General features: G+C 49.0%; 1 protein-coding gene across 3 annotated transcripts in view; it reads right to left on the bottom strand.

Moving 5' to 3' along the window:
• BMP1 (bone morphogenetic protein 1) overlaps positions 1 to 25,603 on the bottom strand; it is a 43,469-nt gene that overhangs the window by 16,398 nt on the left and 1,468 nt on the right. For 2 of the 3 annotated variants that reach the window (XM_060653320.3, XM_060653322.3), the window contains exons 2-12: positions 19,537 to 19,650; positions 17,278 to 17,442; positions 16,971 to 17,088; positions 16,488 to 16,666; positions 15,596 to 15,701; positions 14,015 to 14,139; positions 13,329 to 13,444; positions 4,977 to 5,079; positions 1,453 to 1,569; positions 1,061 to 1,206; positions 767 to 962 (exon numbers count right to left, since the gene is read on the bottom strand). In XM_060653320.3, the coding sequence (XP_060509303.1) occupies positions 767 to 962; positions 1,061 to 1,206; positions 1,453 to 1,569; positions 4,977 to 5,079; positions 13,329 to 13,444; positions 14,015 to 14,139; positions 15,596 to 15,701; positions 16,488 to 16,666; positions 16,971 to 17,088; positions 17,278 to 17,442; positions 19,537 to 19,650 (1,485 nt within the window). Of the gene's footprint in view, positions 1 to 766; positions 963 to 1,060; positions 1,207 to 1,452; positions 1,570 to 4,976; positions 5,080 to 13,328; positions 13,445 to 14,014; positions 14,140 to 15,595; positions 15,702 to 16,487; positions 16,704 to 16,970; positions 17,089 to 17,277; positions 17,443 to 19,536; positions 19,651 to 25,603 lie in introns of those variants that run through there. The other variant, XM_060653321.2, reaches the window with a different exon arrangement.

Here is a 25,603-nt window from a genome sequence, read left to right as displayed (position 1 = left end):
AGACTCATAGATATGGAGAACAAACTGATGGGTGCCAGAGGAGAGGGAGTGGAGGGATGAACAAGATAGGTGAAGGGAATTAAGACGTGCAGTTTTCCAGTTATAAAAAAAAAAAAAAAGCAAGATGTGGAGATGTAATATACAGCATAGGTAATATAAGTCAACAAGATTGTAACAACTTTGTAAGGTGATGGATGGTAACTAGACTCACCGTGGTGACCATTTTATAATGTACATAAACATTGAATCGGTATGTTGTACCCTTGAAACTAACAGGATATTGTGTGTCGATTACTCTTCACTTTAAAAAATGTGTTATATACACACAGTGGAACAAAAATGGATGAATCTTATGAACATTATGTTCAGTAAAAAAGCTAGTTACAGAAAGACAAATACTGCAGGATTCCACTTATACAAGCTATCTAAAATAGATTCAATAAATGAATGAATGAATGGATGAATGAGTGGATGAAAGAATGAATGATGGCTGCCAGGGGTTGGGGGCTGGGGGAAACGTGGAGCTGCTAATCAAATAGGCATAAAGTGGCAGTCAAGCGAGATGAATAAGCCTTGGAGATCTGCTGTAGAGCACCGTGCCTTCGGCCAGCAACATGGTATAGTACACTTACAAATGCATCCAGAGGACAGATCTCAAGCTACGTGTTTTTACCACAACAAAACACAATTTTAAAAATTAAAAGAAGGAATGGAGGAGATGGATTGGCCATGGGGATGGGCCGGGTGGGGAATGGGGAAGGAGCACCTTTGAAAAAGTTGACAGCAAAGCCAGCTTTGTTAATGGATCCGTCAGAGACGAATTTGAGCCAGAGGCGACTGGAAGTGCTCTTGATGTCATCCGGCTTCTCGTAGCCACAGTAGCGCCCGATGAGAGTGCTGCTCTCACTGTGCCCATCACGCACCTCCAGGTAGTCGTAGGCACAGCTGTCATGGCGCTCGATCTGAGGGTCAGGGGCTGGATCAGCTGGAGCAGCTCTGGTGGCCAGGGCCCAACACCAGGAAACCCACAACAGGTGGGACAGCAGGGTCTCCGACCTACCTCAAAGGACTGGAAGGTGAGGCCCACGTGGAAGCCCTCAGACACCTGGATCCGCCAGATGCAGACTTTGCTGGGCCGGTAATCATCAGGGTAATTGGGTGACTGGATGTGGCCATTGTCCTTCTTCACATCTCCCCCACAGATGGCTTTGGGGACACAGGGTGAGGTTAGTTAGAATGCTCTGCTCAGCTCAAGAGCCCCTCTCTCCCCTCCTTCAGTCCTTCCTATGTACCCCTCCCCCAGCTTCTTAGTACCCCCAGGCCTGGCCAATCCCACTGGGGTCTCTGCTTCCTCCCTCATGCTCCCCTGACCTTGCCCTTAGTGTGCCAGGAGTGAGCGTTTTGATCCCCAGGGACCACACCCAATCCTCCCTCGTCACTCTTCTTCCGTACCTTCATAGACGGCAAAGAAGCCCTTCCCGACCCAGTTGCTGCTGCTGCGGAACTCGACCCAGAGACGGCTGTCGGTGGAGACAATAGGCTCGGGGAGTTTGCCCCCACAGAAGCGGCCTGCGCAGACAGTGTGGACAGAGGGCAGTGAGGCCTGAAGTGGGTCCCTCTCCCCTCCCTGCTCCAGGGCTGTCCCTCCAGGGAGCCTGTCCCACCACTCTAGGGGCTCAGGGGCTCAGGGCTCTGGCCTTGGTCTGCACTTGGCACACAATCTCAAGGCCCTCCAGTTGGCCTGAAACTAGTCTAAGGTCTAGTGTGGTCTTGAAGGGCCAGAGAGTACTAACTTCTACAGGATTTTATGCACTTGAGAAATAGAATATGAGTTCTGGGAGGAAAGGGGACTTCGCACAATATCAAACTGTATCTGTGTTTTAGTTACCTTTTTTGAAAAGTAGGCTTCACGCCCAGCACGGAGCCCAATGCGGGGCTTGAACTCACGACCCTATTAAGACCTGAGCTGAGATCAAGAGTCAAACACTTAACCAATTGAGCCACCCAGCAGCCCTATTTACTTTTTTCAAAGAGCATATTATCATTACTTTTCTTATTTGGCCTTCATGCAAACAAGTAATAACCAAGAACGAACTCAGCTTTCTTTGTACATTTAGAATGTTTTCATTTGACCAAACGCAAGAGATGGCAGAGGACCCCAAATAAATCCTAGAATCTAGGGACTGGGTCAGAAAATGTCCCCTTTGAAATAAAACCTGACAGGAATCTGTGTAAGCAGATGAGGCTGGCCATTTGTAGAATTCTTTGTAGTGGAGAATCAAGTAGGGATGGTTTGTGTGTTCTGAGTAAGATTGGGTGTTTCCCAACCTTCAGCAAGGGACAGAGGGTGCTGACCCAGGAATGTAAGTTATGAAAAAGAAACTGTAATCTTGGAAATGCTAACATGTCTTCAGGAGGAAGTGTTGTAATGACAGCTGCTTTGGGTGACTAATAAGAAATATTCAAATATCAGATACTGGGGGAAAAAGAGATGGTTAGTAACGGTTTGTCATCCTGCTTCAGACACAGGCTGTGGAGCAAAGACTCTAGTGACAATGAGTAGTCCCGGGCTATTTAGGGTTATGTCCAGATTGGAGGAGAATTCACACAGCTCCTCAGGCTTGACACAAAAGCTTCTTTTGGCCCTAACTCCATGTCCATTAAAATAACTTCTGTCCTGTGGTTCTGACTACACATCCCCCACTTACTCACCACCCCCCGCCACCAAGGGACAAAGTATCCTGTGCAAACAAGTCTGTGCCAGGTAGGTAGCCCTCTGTGGTGTGCCAGGATGCACTGTGGGTACCCTTAAGCCAGACCTTACAGATAGAGAAAACAGAGCCTCTGAAATTGCCCAGATGAGGAGAGCCTGGAACTGTGGAGATGTGCCTGTCTGTCTCCCTCTGTCAACTTATATGACACCCCTGACCCACACACTGAGCGTCACCTCTGAGGGAGGCCCAGAAGCCTATACCAAAGACCCTAAGGTCCAGACTAGGGAAGGGATTTGCCCAAAGTTATACACTTGGTGATGGAGTTATCAGGCACTGACTCTATCAGGAGTCCTGATTCCCACACCAGATCACCCTTGGCCAAGCTATGGGTTTCAGGGGAGGATGAAGAGAATATGAGTAGGTGTAGGAAGGAAGTAGCCACATCAAACCGAAAAGCTTTTGCACAGTGAGGGAAATGGTCAACAAAACGAACAAGCAATTTACTGAATGGGAGACGATGTTTGCAAATCATACATTGGGTAAGGGATTTCTATCCAAACTATATGTAAAGAATTTACATAACTTAATATCAAAAAACCAAACAACCCAATTAAAAAACGGGCAGAGGACTTGAGTAGACATTTCTCCAAAGAAGACATACAGATGGCCAACAGACACATGAAAAGATCCTCAACATCACTCATCATCAAGAAATGAAAATCAAAACTACAATGAGATATCACCTCACACCTATCAGAATGGCTAGTATCAAGAAGACAAGTTAAAAAAAAAGGTGGGGGGCACCAGGGTGGCTCAGTCAGTTGAGCATCCAGCTCTTGATTTCAGCTCAGGTCATGATTCCAGGGTTATGGGATCAAGTCCTGCATCAGGCTTCATGCTGAGTGTGGAGCTTGCTTAAATAAGACCACTGACAACAGGTTTGAGGAAGTGGTGATAAGGGAACCCTTGTACACTGTTGATAGGAATGCAAACTGGTGCAGCCACTCTAGAAAACAGTATGGATATTCCTCAAAAATTAAAAATAGAACTACCGGGGCGCATGGGTGGCTCAGTCGGTTAAGCGTCAAACTCTCTTTTTTTAATGTTTATTTATTTTGAGAGAGAGAGAGAGAGAGGATGAGAGAGAGAGAGAGAGAGAGAGAGAAAGAGGGAGAGAGAGTAGGGGAAGGGCAGAGATGGGGAGACAGAATCTGAAGGAGGATCCAGGCTCTGAGCTGTCAGCACAGAGCCTGACATGGGGCTCAAACCCACAAACCATGAGATCACAGCCTGAGCCAATGTTGGACACTTAACTGACTGAGCCACCCAGGCGCCCCCAAGTGTCGGACTCTTGATTTTGTCTTGGGTCATGACCTCATTCATGGTTTGTGAGATCAAGCCGTGCATAAGGCTCTGCGCTAACAGTGTGGCTCCTGCTTGGGATTCTCTCTCTCCATCATTCTCTGCCCTGCCCTCCGCTCAAAATAAATAAATCAACTTTAAAAAAATCTAAAAAAATATAACTACCTTATGATCCAACAATTCCACTTTTGGGTATTTATCAAAAGAAAACGAAAACACCAATTCAAAGAGATATATGCAATCTCATGTTCATTGCAATATTATTTACAACAGCCAGGTGATGGAAGCAACCGAAGTGTCCCTTAGTAGATGAATAGATTGAATAAGATGTGGGATATCCATATCACTCAGCCATAGAAAAGAATGAGATTTTGCCATTCGTGACACCACGGATGGACCTAGAGGGTATGATGCTAAGTGAAACAAAGAAAAATACCATATGATTTCACTTATATGTGGGATCCAAAAACAATACAGATGAACAAACAAAGCAAAACAGAAACAGACTCATAGATACAGAGAACAAATTGATGGGTGCCAGAGGGGAGGTGGTGGGAGGTAGACAAAATAGGTGAAAGAGATTAAGAGACACAAGCTTCCAGTTGTACACTTGATCTTAGCCAGAAGGCCGAGAAGTGATACAAGCTTCCAGTTATAAAATAAATCAGGCATGGGGATGTGATGTACGGCATGGAGACTATAAGCAATAATATTGTAATAATGTTGTATGGTGACAGATGGTAACTACCCTTATCATGGGGATCATTTAGTAATACATGAAAATATTCAATCACTGTGATGTATACCTGAAACTAAGAGGGTATTACATGTTAATTAGACCTCAATTCACACAAAAAAGAAGGCTCCACAGAGGAGGCACGGGGCAGGCTAGTGCCTTACCTCGGAGGGGTGCTTTCCTCCAGAAGCCGTCTCGGACCTCCACGTAGTCATACCAGCACAGGCGGCTGCGATACAGGTCCATGGACGTGAAGTTCAGAATGATCTAGGGGAAATGGGAAGAGGAAGAGGGTTACACAGCTCCCTACCAGCCTGGCCTGCCGGCCCCATGACCACTGCCTGCCTCACTCTGCATAAATAGTGAAGGGGCTCAGAAAAGGAGCTCCTGGTGCAGAGACGGCACTCCTCTCCCCAGCTGTCTGCCAATGACGGCCAGCTTTCTCAGATAACTCAGTCATCACTTAACATACATGGCCTTGCTGAATATCTGTATAAGACCAGAGGTCTCATTTTACTGATCCCCTTAGTGAGGAGACACTGGTTTGGGTTAAACAAACCCATCTCTCCTCCTGGTCGACTTAAATAACACCAATCACAGCACCATTAGAGGGATGAGGTATCAGTGATAGGAAGGGCCCAGGGTGGCATGTGGGTACCAGGGGCTCTGAAATGGAAATGAAGGGTCCAGAGAGGAGAGGCAGAGAGACGGGCTGAGTCACCCATCATCACATATTCATTGAATGTTGATTCCAGGCAAGGGGTCATGCTAGCTGCTGAGGGGAATACCAGATCTGAATCCTTCCTGTGAGTGGGTTTAACGTCCATCCCTGTCAAGGGGCTTAGGATTTAGAAGGATAAGAAATACACATGACTTAGAAGGATAAGAAATCCACATGAAAAGCTCACTGAGTAAAAAAACTCAGACTCCACACACATGGGCCTGGGTTGGAACATCACCTCTGCATTTCTTGCTGGGAGTCCTTGGGTAAATCACCCAACCTCTCTGACCTCAGCTGCCACGAGCATGAAATGAGGAAAGAGCACCTCACCCTGAAGTAGCACCTCGTAGGTACAGCCACCGCCCTAAGTGCCTCCTGTTCATGAACTCATTTCAGCCTTTGAACTCATCAAATGGTCATGTAATACTGGAGGAACGTTTGACACCTTGGTAAATACCAACTCTCCCCAGCCGGTGGGCATATTAACAGTAGACAGGTACACTTTCAAAGAGGGAAATTGCTTTAGTAGTTTCCAGAATGTGCCCCCAAAGCCTCTTTTGTATCTAGAGTCCAACAAGCAGGAACAGTTCATGGTGACCTGAGAGGTGTATACAGTGGACACAAATGGCCCAGGAACCCACCTGTTAGGTCTAGCTGGCTTCTCTGCTGGAGGAAAAGGGGACAAGGTGTATCTCTCCTCTGGCTCACTGCAGTTAGAGGCAGTCAGAGTGGAGGTGAGAATGAAAAAGATCCCAAAGCAGGCACTGGCAACTGTGGTCTGTAGCCTGTGTCAGTGCTGTGACGGTCAATGGTCAGAGAATGTGTCAGTGCTATGACGGTCGATGGTCAGAGAATAACTCTGGCTCTCGGTCACTCCCTGACACCGACCCCTTTAGAATTCTTGGTGATTTCAATAGCCACCTAGATGACCCTTCCCATTTCTGGGCCTCTCCATTCCCTGACTTCCTCTCTCCACCTCTTCTCGGCCACACATGGCATGACATGCCCTAGACCCTGTTATCATCAATAACAGTGCATCCCCCATAAGCTCAAGTTCAAGCACCCCACTGTCCATCCACGTGCCCCAATCTCTCCTCGTTCACTTGCTCCATACACCTAGTCCAACAATCCTTCCAGTTCACCATGACCTTCCACCTTCTGAGCCTATGGGGTTTTCCCACCCTTTATCTCCACGTACTCACATCAGTCCTTGCCTGGCTTGGAATCCATAGCCCATCCTGCCTCTTTTCTTTTGATTTGTACATGAGTTGAAATGTGTTTGTGTTTGGGGAAACATTTATGAATTGTGGCACTCTGGGATGAAATCGAGCAAGACCAGGTTTTGAAAAGTGCACCCTATTACTCTTGATGATTATTATTAGTCATCATTGAGTGTTATTATTGTTATTATAAAGATACAAGTCCTGGTATTTTGAAAAACTGAAGTTGAAAATCTGTTCTGGCTCTTGCTCTGGAGACAGACAGTGTGCCTGGATCAATGACCAAAGTAGGACATAGATGAAGTGGCAAAGGCCTGGGGCTGTCACCTCACTTCAAAGCAAATCCATGGTCCATCTTTATCATCACCTCCTTGTATAGGACCTCAGCTCTCTTTTTCCTCTTTTCTCCTCATTGTATTCACTGGAAAACCACACCCCTGCTTAAATCCAACTTTCCACCTACTCTGTGCCTGTTCCCAGGAGGCTGAAGTCATGGTTAGAGGAAATACAACCATGTTGCTTGTCTCACTTGAAATTTGAGACCACTGACCTCCACTGCGTCTTTAGCGCTGCCAGGCACACCTTTCACATTCTCCTCCTCTCTCCTCAAACCATCTGTACCCCTTCTTGAACTCTCAGTCCTGGCCCTACCATTATCTTTTTCCAAGATTAGTTCAATAGTCACTGCTCTTGATCTTGCCTCCCAGCAGAGCAGAGCTTTCATGATGTAATTGGATCATATCTCCCCACTGCTCAAAATCCTTTAATGCATGTTACTCAGAGTAAAATCCAAAGTCCTTACTTACCATGTCCTCTATGGCCATTTATAATCTAGCCCCCTGCTATCTCTCTGACCCCATCACCTACCACTTTCCTCCTTGCTTACTTGGCTCTGGCCACATGGACCCTACTGGTCCTCAAACACACCAAGCCTGCTCCTGCCTCGGGGCCTTTGCATTTGCTGGCTAGAAGCTCTTCCCAGCTACCTGCCTGATGTGTTCCCTCACTTCCTATCCATTTCTACTCCAACTCACCTGATGTGAATGAGGCCTTCTCTGACCATCCCACATGTTACAGTAACCCCCACCTCACTCCTTTATCTCCTATTGCTGATTTCCTTCATAACACTTATTACCATCTGACCTATCGCATTTACTTTTTATTTGCTTGTCTGTCTCCCCCTTACCCCTACTCTGCCAAAATGTAAACCCTATGAGGACAGGAATTTTATTTAACTCGATATGGAATCTTTGGTGTGTGGCATGTAGTAGTTGCTTAATAAATGTTTCTTGGATAGAATTTTTCTTTTAGGAATCTATTTTATAGATACACTTTCCCAAGTATACAAAGATCTCAGGTTTGAGATATTTACTGTAGCGTTTTTGGTAATGATAAAAACTTGGAAAAAACTTAAATGAAACATCAGAGAAATGGGGATGACAGCATGTTAAGCAACCATCAAAATGTCTGAGGTAGAACTTGATGCGCTAACATGGAACAATGACCATGATTTCCTGCTGAGTGAAAGGCAAGTTACATAAGACCACATATCCATACACACATGCACGCACACATACTTAGAAGAGTCTGGAAGGACATACCAAGTGTTACCAATGTTTGGTCACCTCTGGGGAGTGGGATTTGGAGGAGGACCCAGGGCAGAATATTCACTCTTTACCATATGAATTCCTATACTTTTCAAAATACTTATCTCTATATCCGACAAACAACAAAAACATCTTTAAGGAGTTGCTGGATGGATGAAGGAATGCAGAGGGCTGAGTGAGGGCAGTCTGGCCCCTAAACTTACATCCTTCACCACTATTCCATGTGGCCTCCGATCAGTTTTGCTCAGCAGCTGACAAGAACAGCAGCAACTTTCCCTTCGCCCTCGGAAACTACCCTGGCTCTGTCCAGGGAGGATGGCTTCACACCCTCCTGAAGAACCACGCCCACAGGCAGAAGCCCAAAGGACCCACCCAAGACCTCCTATGGGGCAGGAGGAAGCAGTGGTCACCTCGCTCAGGAAGAAGAGACCTGTGTTGGCAGTTAAAGGCATCCTCCAGGAGGGCACACCATGGCTATATTGAGACCAGAGATGTCTAATTAAGAGTTGTAATGGCTTCTGTCATGTGGAAACAGCTGTGCTCTGGTGGCAGGGGCACTGCCCTTTGCCAAAGAAAACCTGGCCACCTCTACCACTTCCTGGCTGGTGATGATGGGCCCGTGGCTTGACTTCTTTGTGCCTTGGTGTCTTTGTCTAAAAAACAGCAGTAATCATAAAGAGCTGGGGGATTCAATGAGAAACAGGGTGCAGAGTGTCCACAAGTGGACCCCGCAAATGGGAAGTACCCCCCACATTTGTTGGATGCTCTCAGGGAGCAATTGGGACGATATGTTGACCCCCGGGGACTCACAGTCTGGCTTCAGTCTGACTTTGCTGTATGACCTTAGGATCATCATTGAACACCTTTGTGCCTCCATTTCCATATCTATAAGATGGTAATGGTAATAGTACCAACCTCATAGGACTTAGAGAATTAAACCAATACATGGAAAGTTTATAACATTGACACACGTATGTGTCACACATGCAATATACATACATGCCACACATATATAGTACTGTGTATGCCACTCAAAAAAAGTTAATTTCACTGTTGGAGTTGAGTTTGCTTAAGATTTTGAAATTTGAAATGGTTCATCCCAGAATCTGGAAGTAGAAGGAGGCAAAAGGGGGACCTAGGAAGTCGACCAGGGATTACCGATTTAATAGATTAAGACTATAAGACATTGGGCACCTGGGTGGCTCAGTCAATTGAGCATCTGACTCTTGGTTTCAGCTCAGGTTATGATCTCACAGTTTTGTGGGGTCATGCCCCTTGAGCTGTCAGCCCAGAGTCTGCTTGGGGTTCTCTCTCTTCCTCTCTCCCTCTCGCCCCTCCACTGCATGCATGCATGCACATGTGCTCTTTCTCTAAGTAAATGTAAAAAAAAAAAAAAAAGAAAAAGAAAAAGGCTACAGAATGACAGTAGCAGCCAACATTGATGGAATTCCTGCCATGTGCCAGGCACAGCACTGAGCACTTTACGTGCATTAACTTGTCTAATCCTTGTATCAACCACATGAGGGAGGCACAACCATCAGACCCACTTTACAAATGGGGAAACAAAGGAACAGAGTGGTTAAGCAACTTCCCCAAGATCATGCATCTAGCAAATAGCACGGCTGGGAGTCAAACCCAGGCACTCGGGTCTTAAACTTAAACCCTTAAACTTTTATTCCATGTGGCCTCCCCAGGCCTGCCAGTCAATTTTGCTTAACAGCTGCATGAAGAATGAGGGTCAACTTCCCCTTCACCCTCAGAGCCCCACACCCTTCAGCACCAGGAAGCAGGGACTTAAGGGAGGGGTCATAGCTGCCCAACTGGAGGACTGGAGGTGGGGTTGGGGAAGGCATTACAGATGAGCGGAATTTGGAACTTGAAGAATAGGCAAGATATCACAAGGCAGGGATGGGAATGAGGGTGGACACTGCCAAAGCCAAAAGACATTTTAAGTTCTTATCTTTTTGGCTCGGCTGCAACAATGGACCGTGATCTCCTGAAACCACTTTCCTGCTCCTAAGGGGCGGGCTTTGTCGCTTGGGAAACACTCTTAAGTCTTCTTTGGAGCAGCTGCTAATGACGTACAGTGGAGACATGGGGGTCCTACAAGAAGCCTTCCAAAGTGGCTCTTTCTTGTTTGATATATCCCTGCCTTGCATAAAATTTCTGTATCACTCAAACTTCTGGCAATAAGCAGAGAACTAGAAGGCAAGTGAAAACAACCTCTCAGCACAAAAGAAACATCAAAGTCCACCCACGAATGCAAGCGAGTTTATTTAAGGTTGACTGTTGAAAGAGCATAGACTTTGGAGTTGGACAGTCCTGGAACTAAATGCTGGTTCCACCATGACTGCCTGTTCAAACGTGGGCAGATTTACTGATGCCCTCTGAGCCTCGACTCCCTCATCTACACAGAAGGGACGAGAACACCTGCACCACAAAACTGATGTGGGGAATAATGAGGTCATACATACAAGATGCCTAATACTTTGCCTGAAACGTAATGGGTAAACAGCAAAGAATGGTCACTATTATTTCATGACGCTATCCTCCCTGGCTCCCCAGCCTCTGCAGACCCTTAGAGGGTTCCTGTCCCCCAGGGTTCCATCTTTGACTCAATTACAGCTCTACAATTTGATCCAGAACTGTGAGTGAATTTTACTTTTTCTATTTCTGCAGCTACGCACTGAAAAGTTTGAAATATTTCTCTGTAGCCTACTTCTCTCCCTGGAGCTCCAGGCAGGCCTCTGAAAAAGGATGGGGAGTCTCTTGGGTGTTGTGGAGGGAGCATGCCTAAGGCACAGAGAGGCTCCTGGGGCAAGTCCATTTGTCTACTAGAGACTAAGGCCAGCCCATGCCAGCCTGGAACCACAGGGAAAGAAGCTGATCCTGACCAAGGTTGGCATATCCCTGCTGGCTGAGCAAACTTCTTGAACAGGAAAAAAAAGCAACTCTCTACCCTACTCTGTGTTCCTCAGGGGCTGGGGACTCTCTCATGCATCTCTCTGTCCCCAATGCCAGGTGTGTAGTGGGCACACAGGTCTCTGGAAGGGCACTTTAGCAATTGTTGATGTGGGACAGGGTTTAGAATTCACAGTATTGCAATCATGGACTTTTGTGTCATAATCTTTGGACAAGTTACTTAATTTTTCCAAGTTTGTTCTCCCATATGCAGAATGGGGACAACATTAGCACCCGGCCTAGAATGTTGTTGTGTTAATTATAAGACATAACACATAAAGAATTTAACACATGCCTGGCCAATCATGTGCTCAATAATTTTAGTTGTTTTTATTGTTATTTGCTGTGAGATTTCCAAAAGCGGAAGTTGTGGAGACCTTTGGCAGAGAGATAAAGGAAGCCAGAGAATGGTCAGAACAAGACAGCAAAAAGGAGAGCAATTTTTAAATTAGATTCAGAACAAGAAAAAGAACAAGGAAGGGATGGGTTCACTTAAAAAAAAATTTTTTTTTAATGTTCATTTTTGATAGACAGAGAGAGACAGAGCATGAGCAGGGGAGGAGCAGAGAGCGAGAGAGACACAGAATCCAATCTGAAGCAGGCTCCAGGCTCTGAGCTGTCAGCACAGAGACCGATGCAGGGCTCGAACCCACGAACTGTGAGATCATGACCTGAGCCAAAGTCGGATGCTTAACTGACTGAGCCACCTGGGGTGGGTTCACTTTTGAGGGAGGGTGACAGTATGTTAACTGAGAGAGATGACGGAATTACTCAACCCTCAATAAAAGACTACCACAAATGAGAATGATCTTCAAATTGCAAACAGTAAAATAAGCATAGTTTGGAAAGGGAATAGAAACTCATTCATATTGGAGGGGAGTCAGTGAGCACCTCTTTAAATTAGCTGTTGCCTCTAGGCTCAAAAATGACATCAGAGGACATTCAAATAACTTACAGATGTGATCAGTGTCTGTAATCTTGAAAACTCAGAACAAAAGCTTTGCCAGTTTCCAAAAGGGGTGTGTGTGTGTGTGCGCGCGTGCGCGTGTGTGTTGGAAGAGGGGTTTGGAGTGAATCCTGGGAATCACAACCCACTAAGTTGAATGTCAATCCCCAAATAAACAGATAGCCTGCCACCATTTAGAAAAGAGACACTTGATTATTAGGAGCTGGTTCAGGTTCACTTAAAACAAAGCACATCAGACAAACGTCATTTTCTTTTTAAAAGGTGTTTCACCAACTGGTGGAACAGTGGCTTTGATTTGGTAAGGCAATCCATCTATATATTCAGCATTTATGAGCTGTTTCCTATGCCAGGGATATAAAGGTGACAAATTCGTGGTTGGAGAAGCTCACTTCGCAGTCAACAAGGTGATGACTCATGGCTGGATGGTAGTGTAGCAAGTGGTATCATAGCCAGTGGAATAAATCTGCCCAAAGTCTGCAGATGAACAGTGTCAGCTCAGAGAGGGAACTTGGCTCTGCTTTGATTCATGTCATGTTCAATGTTTCAACCAAAGACCAGTTTCAGAAGACCCAGAAAAGACATGCTTATCAAATGAGCTCAGGACAGAGTAAGAGAGATGGCACCCGCTGAATGGTGGAATTCAGATTCCAAATGGTCTTGAGAGCTGTTGGAATGAACAATGTGACCAGTAATAAAATCTAGTCAAGCTCAAGACTGCACGAGTATATTAAGTACCATGTTCCAATCAAGAGGAATAGAGTCTTAAAGTTGACTATTGGGAACAATAAAAATGCACGGAAGGACACTGAAGGTAAAGGGGTGAGTGAGAGGTCCAGATACCACAGGAAAACCCTGTGGATAGATCTGAGAAGACCTTGGAAAAGTGCCTCTTGAGTAGTAAGTCAGCCCCTCCTCAAGGTAGTGCTCCATCGTTCTTGTGCAGTGAATGGGTCTACGTTTCCCAGGTAGGTCATTCACAGCCACAATCAACTATGCTCTCTTACTCTGGGGTCCTGGCAGAGGAGGGGACGCTCAGTTACCTTCTCTCCAGGTGTGACTGAGATACGCCATACGCAGTGCATGTGGGCGGAGTAGCCATTGGGGTACTCAGGGGAAGAGAAGTTGCCTGTGCTGTCTTGTAGGGTCTCTCCACAAGCTGTCAGAGAAAGGAAATGACTGAACTGCTGGCTGCAGATGCTCAATTCCCCCAACCTCCTGGCTTCCCACGCCCTGAACTCTGGCATCACTCAGGGGAGAGAAGAACGGCTAAGCAGAGGAAGGAGTCTGGGGTGGTCCTGTCCCTTTAAGATCCACTCCGTGCTCTTTACACATAGCCCACACCATTGGACCTATTTGGCCTAGTGCTGCAGGATGCCCTGCTGGCCAGGCAACATGGCTTCCAGAGTTAAGGTCAAGCTCCTTTGGTGGGCCTCACTCTACCTCCGTCCCTGATAATTGCTCTGCTAGTCCCCTTTACTGCTCCTACTGCCCTATTCTCCCAGACCCTCCGAAGGTACATGGCTCAGTATCTCACCTGATCCCAGCCCCAGTTTGGTTCCTTAACTTGAACACTGCCCCTGCCTGGGTACCTCCACCCCTACCACCAGGCAGCCGCTGGCCTTCTCTAAGACTTACAGCCTTAACGTCCTCAGCCCCAGGTCCTGGCCTCCGCCTGCTTCAGGCTCTGCCCTCCACCCTTCCCTGGTCCATCCCTCCCTGCCCTGACCTGGGCACTTGTAGAGCTTGCGGGCCTGGGCGATGTCCCCCTTGCTGAGCCGGGTCCTTTGGCCAATGGGAGGTTTCACCCCATTGACCTCGTACTTGGGAACAATGGTGTCCAGGAAGATGCCCCTGAGGAGGAAAAGCCCGATCTGGGTGAGAGTCTGATGGAGGGAGGGGTGGTGTGCCTGTGTGTACCCAAGGTCACGACCCTGCCAGAGCCCAGACATTCCTCAGTAGGGTCAGGGACGGGTGGAGATTGCTCACCCTGTCATTATGCTGCCCACTGACCAGCAGCCACCCTGCTCCGTGGCAGCCACACTGCTGGAGCCTGGGGGAGCCCCAGGAATACGCTGGGAGGTCAGGGACATAGGCTCCACATGCCCTGGGAACCTAGTGGTGTTCTGGCTCAGTCTAGGTCCAACCCCCAGCCTCAGGAGAGCTTGGGACCCCTAGCGACCATGTCTCTAGCCTCACCAAGCCTCTGCTTTTGTGGCCCCTCGTGCTCGTTCGGCTGTGACTGAACTTCTCCCAAGACTACCAAGGCCAGTGCTTCATTTTGCTGGCACGGACTGCTTTTGATAGGTTCCACCGTGGTCAGACCACACAACTCCGGATCCATCCATGTCTCCTGTCCCCCCTGCCCAGTTCCTGCCTGCTAAGTCCTGGGTGTTTCCATCTGGGAGGAGCAGGACGAAGGGAAACAGGCGGCCCTCTGCCTCCCCAGGGTCCCTGACTCACACCCAGCTGGGTGGAACTCAGCAGGGGGTGGGGTGGGATGTGGTGGGAAATGTCCAGGGGAGGTCTGTGGCTGTGGGGGGCAGGATGACCTCACCACCCTTCCTTGGTCTCTGTTCCCTCAGGTCTGGAGGCAGGGAGACTGAGGAGGGGCACTGTGCGTGGGACAGAGCAGGACTGCAGACAGAGGATAAGGAAAGAGCCAGGCATGGGAAAGGCCAGGCTTGGAAGGGGAGCCTGTAAAGGAGTAGGGAGGGGCTGTTTCCCACACTCTGCTAAGGAGAAGCTGCCGGTGCAGAGGCTGGGCCACTACCTCTGGGGGTTCCGGTCATGATTTCGGGGAATGTGGGCCCCCAGGAGGAGTGTGTGCACTTGTAAGCAGAGGAAAGGGCTAGTTCAGGGCAGTAGCCAGCCTTTGTGCAAATTAGCCGGTTCCAAAAAGGCAAACTGATTACAAAGGATGCCCCCAATTAGAAAAATGTGTCCTCTTTTGGATGACAGATGAGGGGAAAGCTCAGCTCCCTTGGCTGATACAGTTCTGAGCCACAGCATATACATATGTGTCAGGCAAAATGGCTGGACTTCAGCCTCCTGAGCCAGGTATCCCAGGGGTCCACAGTACTAGGCTTCGTGGGTCCAGGCCCTGCCATGGACCCACAATAGAAGAGGACAGCAGGGCAGGCAGCATCCATGGGTCCTCTGCTCGGGAGCTGGGGCCACCAGAAGCCCACTCTCACCCTTGGTGACTGCCCCAGCAGGGCAGCCCAGTGCAAAGTGAGAGGCCCAAAGAGAACGGCCTACAGAAGGCAGGATTAGGCTGCTCCAGAGGAGGCCAGGCCCCATCTCTCACCTGGAGAACGTGTTCCGGGCATAGTGCATGATACTGTCAAAATCATAGGTCTCCCCTAGGGACTCCACTTCCTGGAGCTCCATCTTCAAGAAGTTATACTCCTGCCCTGCGAAGACCAGGAAAAAGGTGTGGGGGGTGGGAGGGGTGGGTCTGTGTGCCACACAGTGCCACTTTTTCAGGGTGGGGAGTGGGGCCCCTCAGGTACTCGAGAGGTGCCCCCCTACCTGAGGGTCCAGGGAGCAGCCAAGGGAAGTCTGGGGGGGTAGGGGCGGGTCTCTAGAAGAGTCGGTCCAGCAGAGGGGCAGGGTCAACGAGGACTGGCTGGAGGGAAGGCTCAGAGAGTATGGGAAGGAAGCACCCATTTCTAGAACCACAGGGAGATGAAAGCAGGGAAGAGCAGAGGAGGCCTGGGGAGGGAGGAAGGAAGCAGGAAGGGAGGGGAGAGGGGGTAGCCAGGAGAAACAAGAGAAAAAAAAAAACAAAAACCCTTAGAGGGGAGAACAGGCAGAGGGCAGAAGACTGGGCAAAAGTGAAGAGAAAGGCTGAGGTGGCATGGGGGATGGGCCAACTCCCCCCCTCCCCCCTCCCCCCAAGGCCAGCTGGGCTCTGGGCTGCTCTGGATGGCCCGCGTGTCCAGGACCAGGACCTCTCCCAGCCCCCCAAACAGCTCCACAACTGATCTTCCCTCTCTGAGCTGCTACTGGCAGGAAGCAGATGCCTCAGGGGCAGGGTCTGGACCAACCTGGGCCCTGGGCAAGGGCTGCCACAACACTGAGCTGACCACAAGCTATGGCTCCAGGAAGCAGCTCCCACCCCTACTAGAGGCCCTGGAGTGGTTGGGGGGGGGGGGCAGGTGTGGCACACAGCTAGGCACTCAGGCCAAGGTGCGTACCTGGCTGGATGTTTTCACGCACGATAGAGACATGGCGGTCCCGGTCTGGCCGCGTGTGCTCATGCCAGAAGCCAATGACGTGGCCCAGCTCATGGACAACAATGCCGAACTTGTCACAGTTCTTGCCGATGGAGATGGCCTGTGGGCCTCCACCGCGGCGACCCACGTAGGAGCAGCACCTGGAGGGCGGGGCCAGCTCAGGGGGGCGGTCCCGAGCTGGGGGAGTGCATCCACTCAGGGGCCGGGCGAGGCTGCCAGGAGGGTGAGGGAGTGAGGTACAGGGGAGGGGCCTGAGCATGGGATGCCCAGGCTGTGTTCAGGGGTCATAGCCACACCAGGGGGCAGCTCCTGGGAAGATGCCCGATGGCAGGAGTGGGGACAGATGATGTAGGATCGTGCCCAGATGGGGCAGCAGTAGTGCCCAGAGCAGAATGTGGACTGGGGTGATGGCCGAGGGTGCAGTGCCCAGGGGCCCCTGCTCACCCGCAGGGTCGATAGGTGAATACAATATAGCTGTCCTCATCAGTGCGCTCCAGGAAGGTGACACAGGTATGCTTCTCCCAGTGCCTCATGGCTTGCCGGAAGACTGCCCTCTGACTGCCTGCCAGGATGAAGGGGGCCAGGCTGCCACAGTGTCCAGGTGGGCCAACCTCAACCCACTGCCAGAATGTCAGCCTCTTGTTGGACAGATAGGCAGAGGACACCACTCATACCACTACACATGACAAGGCTGCCCCAAGGCTAGGCCCCGATGCAGGCTGCTCCCTCGGCCCCACAACATCATGCTCACCAGTGAAGTTTCCCCCAATGACAAAGGGGATGACCCCATCAGGCCACACACGCTCTGGTCTGGATGTGGCTGCCCGCCGGCTCCGGGACCTGCCTCTCCATCTCCCACGGTTTCTCCTCTGTGGCTGCCCACTGGTGCTCTGGCAGTTGGGGGTAGAAGAGTTTCCTGGTGTTGGGAGAGGAAGACACTGGTAGCAAGTGAAGGAATAGGAGTACAGGGAAACAAATTATACTCTATCCGCATTTTGGGGGGATTCCATATCTGTCCACTCACTAAAATTTATTTGTAACCCCCAAACCAATAACCTTAGCTCTTTCACAGTCAATCACTGACACGCACAGGACAGTGAAAAACATGAGTCACCCCCATACCCAACAGAGGTTGAACAAGGTGACACTTTGCCTTCTTGATTCAGCTCTCAGAATGTAAATAAGCATCTTTTTCATAGTCTGTTTAGTGCCACATTTGTTTTTGTATGTGGGGACTTTTTATTGGTGATTTTGCTGTTTAAAATGACCCCCTTCTGCCCTGATAGTACAGAGGCACCAGACCACTGTCCAGCGTTCCTAAGTCCAAAAAGGATCTGATGTGCCCTATGGAGAAAATACACGTGTGTTAAATATGCTTTGTCGAGCCCCTAAGTTACAGTCCTGTTGGCTACAGCTCAAAGTTAATGCATCTACTGTGTGTTAAATAAGGGGTCTTTAAACAGAAACATACGTAAGACAGGGTTACGTACTGATCAGTTGGTGAGAATGTTGTGACAAGAGGCTTGCAGGGACCTAACCCTGTATTTCTCCTAGGAGTGATGACTGACTCAGTATTTGTTAATTCGGTGTTCACAGTGACTTTATAGAACAAGGTTATTCCATAACTCTATTCATAACTACCACAGATAGCAAGAATGGACTAAAACTGAAAAAGAGAACAATGGTGTACTAATTTCCTAGGAACTATAGGGGACTTGAGACCAGGAAATGTTGACTTCTCATCTAATAAAACTTCCTCCTTGTGGAGCATATAAAGCTTGACGTCTTTAAGTGTTCCCAAATATATGTTCTCATTTGACACAGTAGCTCTCTGGGATGCACTGTGCAAGTGTCACTGTGTATTATTTGACAGATAAGGAAACTAAAGCCAAAGATTTGCCCAAAGTCACCTAGTGAGTTAGTGGCAGGCCCACATGCTCCAGTTCCTCCATTTTGCTTGAACCATGTCTGCTGGTCCCCTCTCAGGCCAAGTAAGCCTTGCTAGTCATCAGGCCACTATGTTCCCCTCCAATGCCAGCTCCTCTCTGGGAAGTATGACCTTTACTCCATGGCTGCCCATGCCAAGATCCTCTCTCATGCTGGACAGGACAACCACCAGTGTGTGTGCAGAATGAGCTCTGGATGAGAATCCCTATCCTTTGTCAATGGGAGGGCTCCCTGTGGGCAGCACCATGTTCCTGAGCAGTGACAAAGCTGGACAGAACTAAACCAGCCCAGGCACTCATTCTTCCTATTCTCTTACCCATTCATAAGTGCCAGGTGGGTTGCTAGGTGCTTGGGCCACATCTAGGGATAAGAAGGACCCATCCCTGACCTTGAAGAGCTTTGAGTCCAGCTGGGGAGATAGACATATAAAAAAAATCATTGAAACATGGTTCCATGAGTGAGATACTAATACTGTAAACAGAGAGCAGACAGAGCACAGAAAATGGATGGATAACCATGCCTGGGGGATGATCAGAGAAGATTTCACCAGAGAAGCTCTTGAGATGGGCTTTGAAGGAAGTATAAAAGCTTGCAAAGTGGGAACATGAGGAGAAGCTGGGAGGGATTGGAGTGTTGAGCAAAGAGCATCAGATTTGGAGTGAGAAGGCTTGGGTTCCTGTCCCAGCACTGCCACTGACCAGCTATGTGATCTTGAATGAGTCACGTTATCTCCATGAGTCTTAGTTTCTGGATCTGCAATGCGGGACTTGTCCTACATCTACCTTTGAAGGTGGTTAGGGAAAAGTTAGGTAATGCTGGTGAAAGTACTTTGTAAACTGTAAGCAAAAAGAATGTCAGTTCTTTGCTCCTGGGTATGTCTATACTTGCTGCTCCTCTGGGGAAGGGACAAAGATATCCCAAGGGAAGACAAGCCATTATGCTGGGTTCAAGCTCATAGCCTCTGTCCTGAGAGGGCCTGGTTGGGAAACAGGGAGGTTGCTTGTTTCTCTAATTCTGGAACCCATTTCTGGGACATAGAAGGGCCCGCCTGTACCCAGAGTACCTGTAGTTTTGATGGAAGACCTGTGGGTTGCACGCTGCCTGAGGTCCTCAGCCTGCTGCACCTGGAAGGCCCTCAGGTCCTCCTCATCCAGGGCGATGTCCCCAAGGAAGGCAGCTAGAGAGAAAAGATGAGGCCTGGGAAGTTAATCCTCCTACCCAGCACTGACAGTTCCAACCCCATGGGTACCACCCCTACCCCCATAGCAACATCTGTCTTCAAATGCCTTCTGAGGAAGGGGGTCATAGGGGACTGGATTTGAGGATCCCGGGGGAGACTCGTGCTCACTTCTAAGTTGGGAATTTAGCAAAGCTGATACACGCTCCCTACCAGAGGAAGACATGATCATGTCACTTTTCCCATCGCTCTGTGGCAAATATTTAGTAAGCCAGGTACCACTTGAGTTATTAGCAAGATAGAAGAGGTTCCTGCTTGGAATACCTGGGTGACTCAGTCGGTTAAGCATCTGACTCTTGATTCGGGTCAGGTCGTGACCTCATGATGGTCGTGAGATCGAGCCCCGAACTGACAACAAGGAGCCTGCTTGCGATTCTCTCTTTCTCTCTTTCTGCCCCTCCCCTGCTTGTGTTCTCTCCCTCTCTTCTTCTTCTCTCTCTCTCTTTCTTTCTCTCTCAAAATAAATAAATAAACTTAAAAAAAAAAAGAGGTCTCTGCTCACATAGAGCTAACCTTCAACAATACATAACTAAATAAACACTGAACTCAAGAATTCCTTGAGTGATGAATGCTATGAAGAAAACAGAAGGGGGTGAGATGATAGAGCATCTACTCTGTGGGCCCATAACCTTGGCACTGCTCTGAGCCTATGGTATTCACTCAACAAATGCCGTTTCAATTAAATTGAGGGGAGGCCGTGAACAAAAATTGGAGCAGATAGGCCTATCAGGGAAACCAGGACACTTAATGGGAGCTGCCCAGCTAGAAGGAAAAAGTTTAACGGTTCTCAAGCGATTCCTATTCTGAGTCTCAGGGTCTCCTCTCTGGAGGAAGAAAGGCCTGGGGGAATAGAGCCCCCTGAATAGGCATTTTGATTTCTGGACCTGGGGAGAGATGTTTCTGGAGAGATGAGCTAAACAATCTGCCTGCCTTTCGAGAAGCTGGGAGCAAGAGGAAGCTGAGTACTCTGGAAGGAGCTCAGAGGCGAGCTTCATGCTGAGCTGGGCTGGGGAGGCGGGAGGGTGAGCTGGATGGAGGTGGGGCACAGAGCAGCTTCCCTGAAGCTCCACCCATGGCAACATCTGCTTCTCATCCTGAGTGCTACACAGGCCTGGCGGCAGCATTACACAAATTATTTTAACCTTGAGGCCTTGCACACAGGTTTCTCCTCCCCAGATGGCCCGCTGGGTGGACACACACACACACTTCATCACACAGAGAATCAGCCACATGGGTTAGTGATCCTACAGACATTTGGTGACATCCACAGCCATGCCTTCAAACACAGAGCTATGTGAGTCACAGAGATGCCCCCTCCCCCAGCAGCGCCCACACCACCCTTGTAGGTAGAAGGCACTCCAGAACATTTATTCGAGTGAAGTGTCACATCAGTAGTCTTTAGGCCTGCAAACACATGCCCGTAGATATGTACTCTGATGGGACCTTCACCTGGATCAACAGAACGTGGGAGTCCCTCTAGCAGTTATCTAGGCCAGCCTTCCATTTTACAGATACGAAAACTGAGGCTCAGAAGGGAAATGGTCTCCCACACTGCTAGTCATCGGAGAGGCTGGATTCATAACCCAGGCCTCCTGATTCCTAGTCTGGCATTCATTGCACTCAAGTTCATTACCTCTGTGGAGCCATATACACAAAGATAGACACTCACTCAGACACACACATCCACACACAAAAATACAGTCATAAACCACGTGTTCTAAAAAAACACACACGCACAAGCTCCAACACACACAAACTAACTGCAAGCTCCAAACCCATGAAGCCAGTAATGGTAGCAATAATGACACCTTATGTTAATGTTGAAATCGATGTTGTGCTTCCTAGTTGACAAAGTGCTTTCTCATTAATGGATTCACTTAATCCTGGCCCACTCGGCACGTGCCCGTTAAGCCACACTCCATCTCTGCATTTGCCTGGGCGTGTACAATTACAAATTGCTGGAGAGAGAACCGAGTGGCTAGATTCCAGCCCACCTCCCCGACTTTAGTGATTAGAACACTTGGGCTTAAGAAAGGAAATGAGTTGCCCAAGGTCACCAGCTGGTAACTGGCCCAGAATCTCTTCCACCACACGAGCAATATTCTTTTCTGTAAAATGTCGCCCTTGGTGGCCTTGGCTCAGGAACTGGTGGGACAGCAACAGAAGATATTTCTTAGCTGACATGCAAAGATCATAGGATCAGAGGGACACTCCAAGGAGGCAGTGATGGCTTCCTGCACACCAACATTCAGACAGGTACACTCATGCCACATGAATAACCCCACACCTTTGCACAGACACGAGTACCTCCAAGCTCACGTGCCCGTGGGCATTATCATATACACATGTGGCTGGATATTTAGACTCGTCTCTGCACACAGCAGCAAAAAGCAAAGTCTTTGTAGTTAGACCTGTCTTTGAATCCTAGCTTGGCTAATATTAGCTGACATGTCATATAAGCTCTACTAAACCTCAATTTTCTCCTACATAAAAAGAAGCTAACAATGGAATCTGTCTCCTAGAATTACTGCATGAAATAAGGCATGTAAATAAAGCACCTAGCACAGAGTGTGGAGCACAGTAAGTACCCACTAAATGACTACTGTTAATATTACTCCAATAACAGCCCCATAAGCTCATAATCTGCTCTCTACTTTCCAAGGGCACATTGGTTCACCCACATTGGCCTCCCAGCTGAGGGAAGCCCTGGAGTGCTCAGAAGTAGAACCTCGAATTCCAAGTACAGAGGCCACAGAACTGTGCTGGCCTGTGAAACCAGGACAGCGGGGGAAGGGAGCAGGGAGCAGGGCAAGTGGAAGGCGGGAAGGCCCTAGGCTGGCCGCAGAGCTCTTCTGCAGAGCCGGAGTCCTGTGGTGGGGATGTCATGACTGAAGAATGTGTGGGAACAGAGTGGGGGTGGGGAGACACAGGGTGGGCAGGAGAGCCTTCTGGCCAGGAGCTGAGCCTGAAGGCCCTGCCCATTTGGGATTCCCTCATGGGGAAGCTAGGGAATCTGGATGCTGGAAAGTCCAGGACACCTCCCCCCTAACCCTTACCCGGAAGGAAGCCCTGAGGTCAGGGTCAGAGTAGTAGTTGTTTTCAACACAGGATCAAAAGTTTGTTTTGTTTTCCGGCTGTAAACCAGCCAGGAGCAATCGTGGCTGCTCCACTGCCAGGCTGGGAGCAGGAGAGGAAAAAGAGTGAGGTGGACTTCATATGCCCATCCTATAGGTAGGCTTCTTGACTCCAGAGTCTCCTCCCCACAGGGTGTTGCAAGGCATCCCCTTCTGGGGAGAGGGAGAGGACCCTCACTGGTGTGATGGAGCCCCAATGCCATGTGTACCGGGTATACGCATGTCCTATCACATAAATGCAAGCTTCTAGCTGGGGAGAACATACTTAATCACAGCTGTATGCTTAGATACAGGTGAGTATTTGCATGCATCCTTACATGTACTCAGGAGTACCCATATGCACAGTTGAAGAGACTTGCTCATAAAGCAGAGGTGCACCCATAAATGTGCCCAGACACCACCCTTACTACTTTCCTGTGTAAGCCGTAGTGTGTTCAAACATACAAATAATTGCATGTGCACATTCCACAGGCCATACCCCCAAAAGGAGAAGGGTGACCTTAAAAATGGATGGGGGGTGCAGACAGAGAGAAAGAGACAGAGAGATTAACTGATTCCTCTGGATACCCTTAGGAAGTCCTTAGTGGCCTGAGTGACACATTCTACTCTCTCCCTGTCCTCCCCTAATATCTTCTCCCCAGATCTCTAGAGAAACTAAAATTCTTGAGAGCTCCTTCTTCTGGGGAGTCCCATGGTTCCCCTCCATCTGGAGCCCAGGGAGACTGTCTTTTCCTCCTCCCTTGGGGCACCTAAAAGAGAAGGTGACTCAGGGAGCAGGGGCATAGGTGGGTGGGTGACTCATTCAGAGTGTCTGGAGGGGGAATGTGGTCTGGCAAGAGAAGGGATTGCTTCTCAACTTCCGGAGCTTGTGACCTACTCCTCTAAGGCCCCTTGAAGTCCAAATCTGGGCCACAAGGCCCTGGGCTGAGGATAGTGATGAGGGTTGGTAAGCTACCCCCATACCTCACCTCCTAAAAGCAAACCTCTGGGATGCAAGTTGAGGTAAAAGGAAGGTCCTCACTGGTTCAAGGGTAGTCCCCATGTGTTTCTCTGCTTATGGGAGCAACTATGTCCCAATTCCTGCCTCCTGGGTCTCTCCCAGAGTCCTGAGGGTCATGGCCAAGTCTCCTGGGGCACCAAACAGAGCTGGGAATCTCAGGGAAGGACCCCCCCTCCACCTTGATGGTTTGGTGTCCTAACATACAAGAAGTCAGGGCTGACTTGCAATCTCCCTGGGCAAGGGGGAGAGAATGAGAGAGACAGAGAGACAGAGTTCATATTTGCATTTGACAGCCTGCACACCAGAGTGCAAGCTTGGTGGGACCAGCAATCAGCACACACATAGACCAATTTGGCTTCCCGCCTATTGTTCTGGTGTTGCCCAGAAGATCCAGGAAACTCTCCAGGGTATCAAGGGTCTTAATTTTTCCTTACTTCCCTCAATTTTGCCCTAACTCTGACAGTAACTGCAAGAGGTAATCTCAAATGAAGGGGCCTGGTTATCCTGAAAAGATCACAGGTGAGCCAGGGGAGTGAACAGGGCTTTCATTCTTGGTTCTCTGTGTGCAAGGAGGAGAAAAGGAGAGAGATGGAGAGGGTCAAGGGAGAAGAGGGAAGCAGACATATCAGGTGCATCCAAAGGAGGTAAATCCAGGTACACCTACCACCAGAGCTCAGAGAGGGCAAGAGGACTCAGCAACATAGAGAAAAGAGCCTAGGGACCTAAGGCTTGAGGGTGTCAGTGTGGGGCCTTAGGGAGTCAGGGCAAAGGTACGCAAGGCTGCACTAGTCACACCCAAGAGGGAAACCTGATCTGACGCTAAATCTTGGCCTTGTCAGGCTTTCGGGCCCTCTCGGCCACCCCCCAGGCCTGGCCCAGCTCCCCACCAGCCTCACTTCACCCTGGTGCAGAGCTTTCTCCAGAGCCCTTGTTTGAAGTTCCAACTCAGCCAGCCCCACCCTAGCATGAAATCCGAGACTGGGGATAGAGCCCTCAGCCTCCTGCTGCCTCTTCCAAAAATCACTCCAATTCCAACCAGGAGTGAAATACATCAGAGTGACTTCCTACCCATTCTTTAAGGCCTTGCCTCCTGCATGAGGACCCCCTCCCCAACCTTCCCAGCCTGCTGTGATCACTGTTTCTCTGCCACCGTCACCACTGGGACTGCAGAGGGACAAGAGGCTCCTTGAGCCTTTAAGTCCTTTCCTTCCAAGGTGGCACATAACGCATTGTGGTTTGTGCTGTTGTTTACACGTCTTATGCGCCTACTGGACTGGAAGCTCACTGAGGGCAAGGGCCATGTCTTACACTTTTCTGTATCTCCCACAACATCAAGCCCAGGGCCAGGCACATATTAGCATTCAGTACATGTAGACCAGTAGAATAAACAAGTAATACAAGGACAGAGACAGGGAGAACACTTCCTTTTCCTGAAAACCAAGCCCATTCCTCAGAAAAAATAATGAAACGAGAGTGTGAGGCACAGAACACAGGGGAGTAGGCAGCAAACATTTATTAAGTGCTTACTGTGTGTTAATCTCTAATAAGTGTTTTATATATGTTCTCATATTTAATCCTTACCACCAACTCTACAGAGAGACGTATTATCAGTTCCATTTTACAGGTGAGAAAAGCCAAGTTCAGAGATGATAATTAACATCCGCCAGCCAGTAGAGCTAATGAGCTGTGGGTCCAGGATTGACAGCTTAGGTCAGCCTGCCTTCAAAGGCCAAGCTCTATCTGCTTAGCCTCATGCCCA

Source organism: Panthera onca, chromosome B1, assembly GCF_046562875.1.
Source record: "Panthera onca isolate mPanOnc1 chromosome B1, mPanOnc1 haplotype 2, whole genome shotgun sequence".
Classification (NCBI taxonomy): domain Eukaryota; kingdom Metazoa; phylum Chordata; class Mammalia; order Carnivora; family Felidae; genus Panthera; species Panthera onca.
Note: the sequence above shows the minus strand (reverse complement) of the source record. Positions and strands in the feature narration are given on the sequence as shown.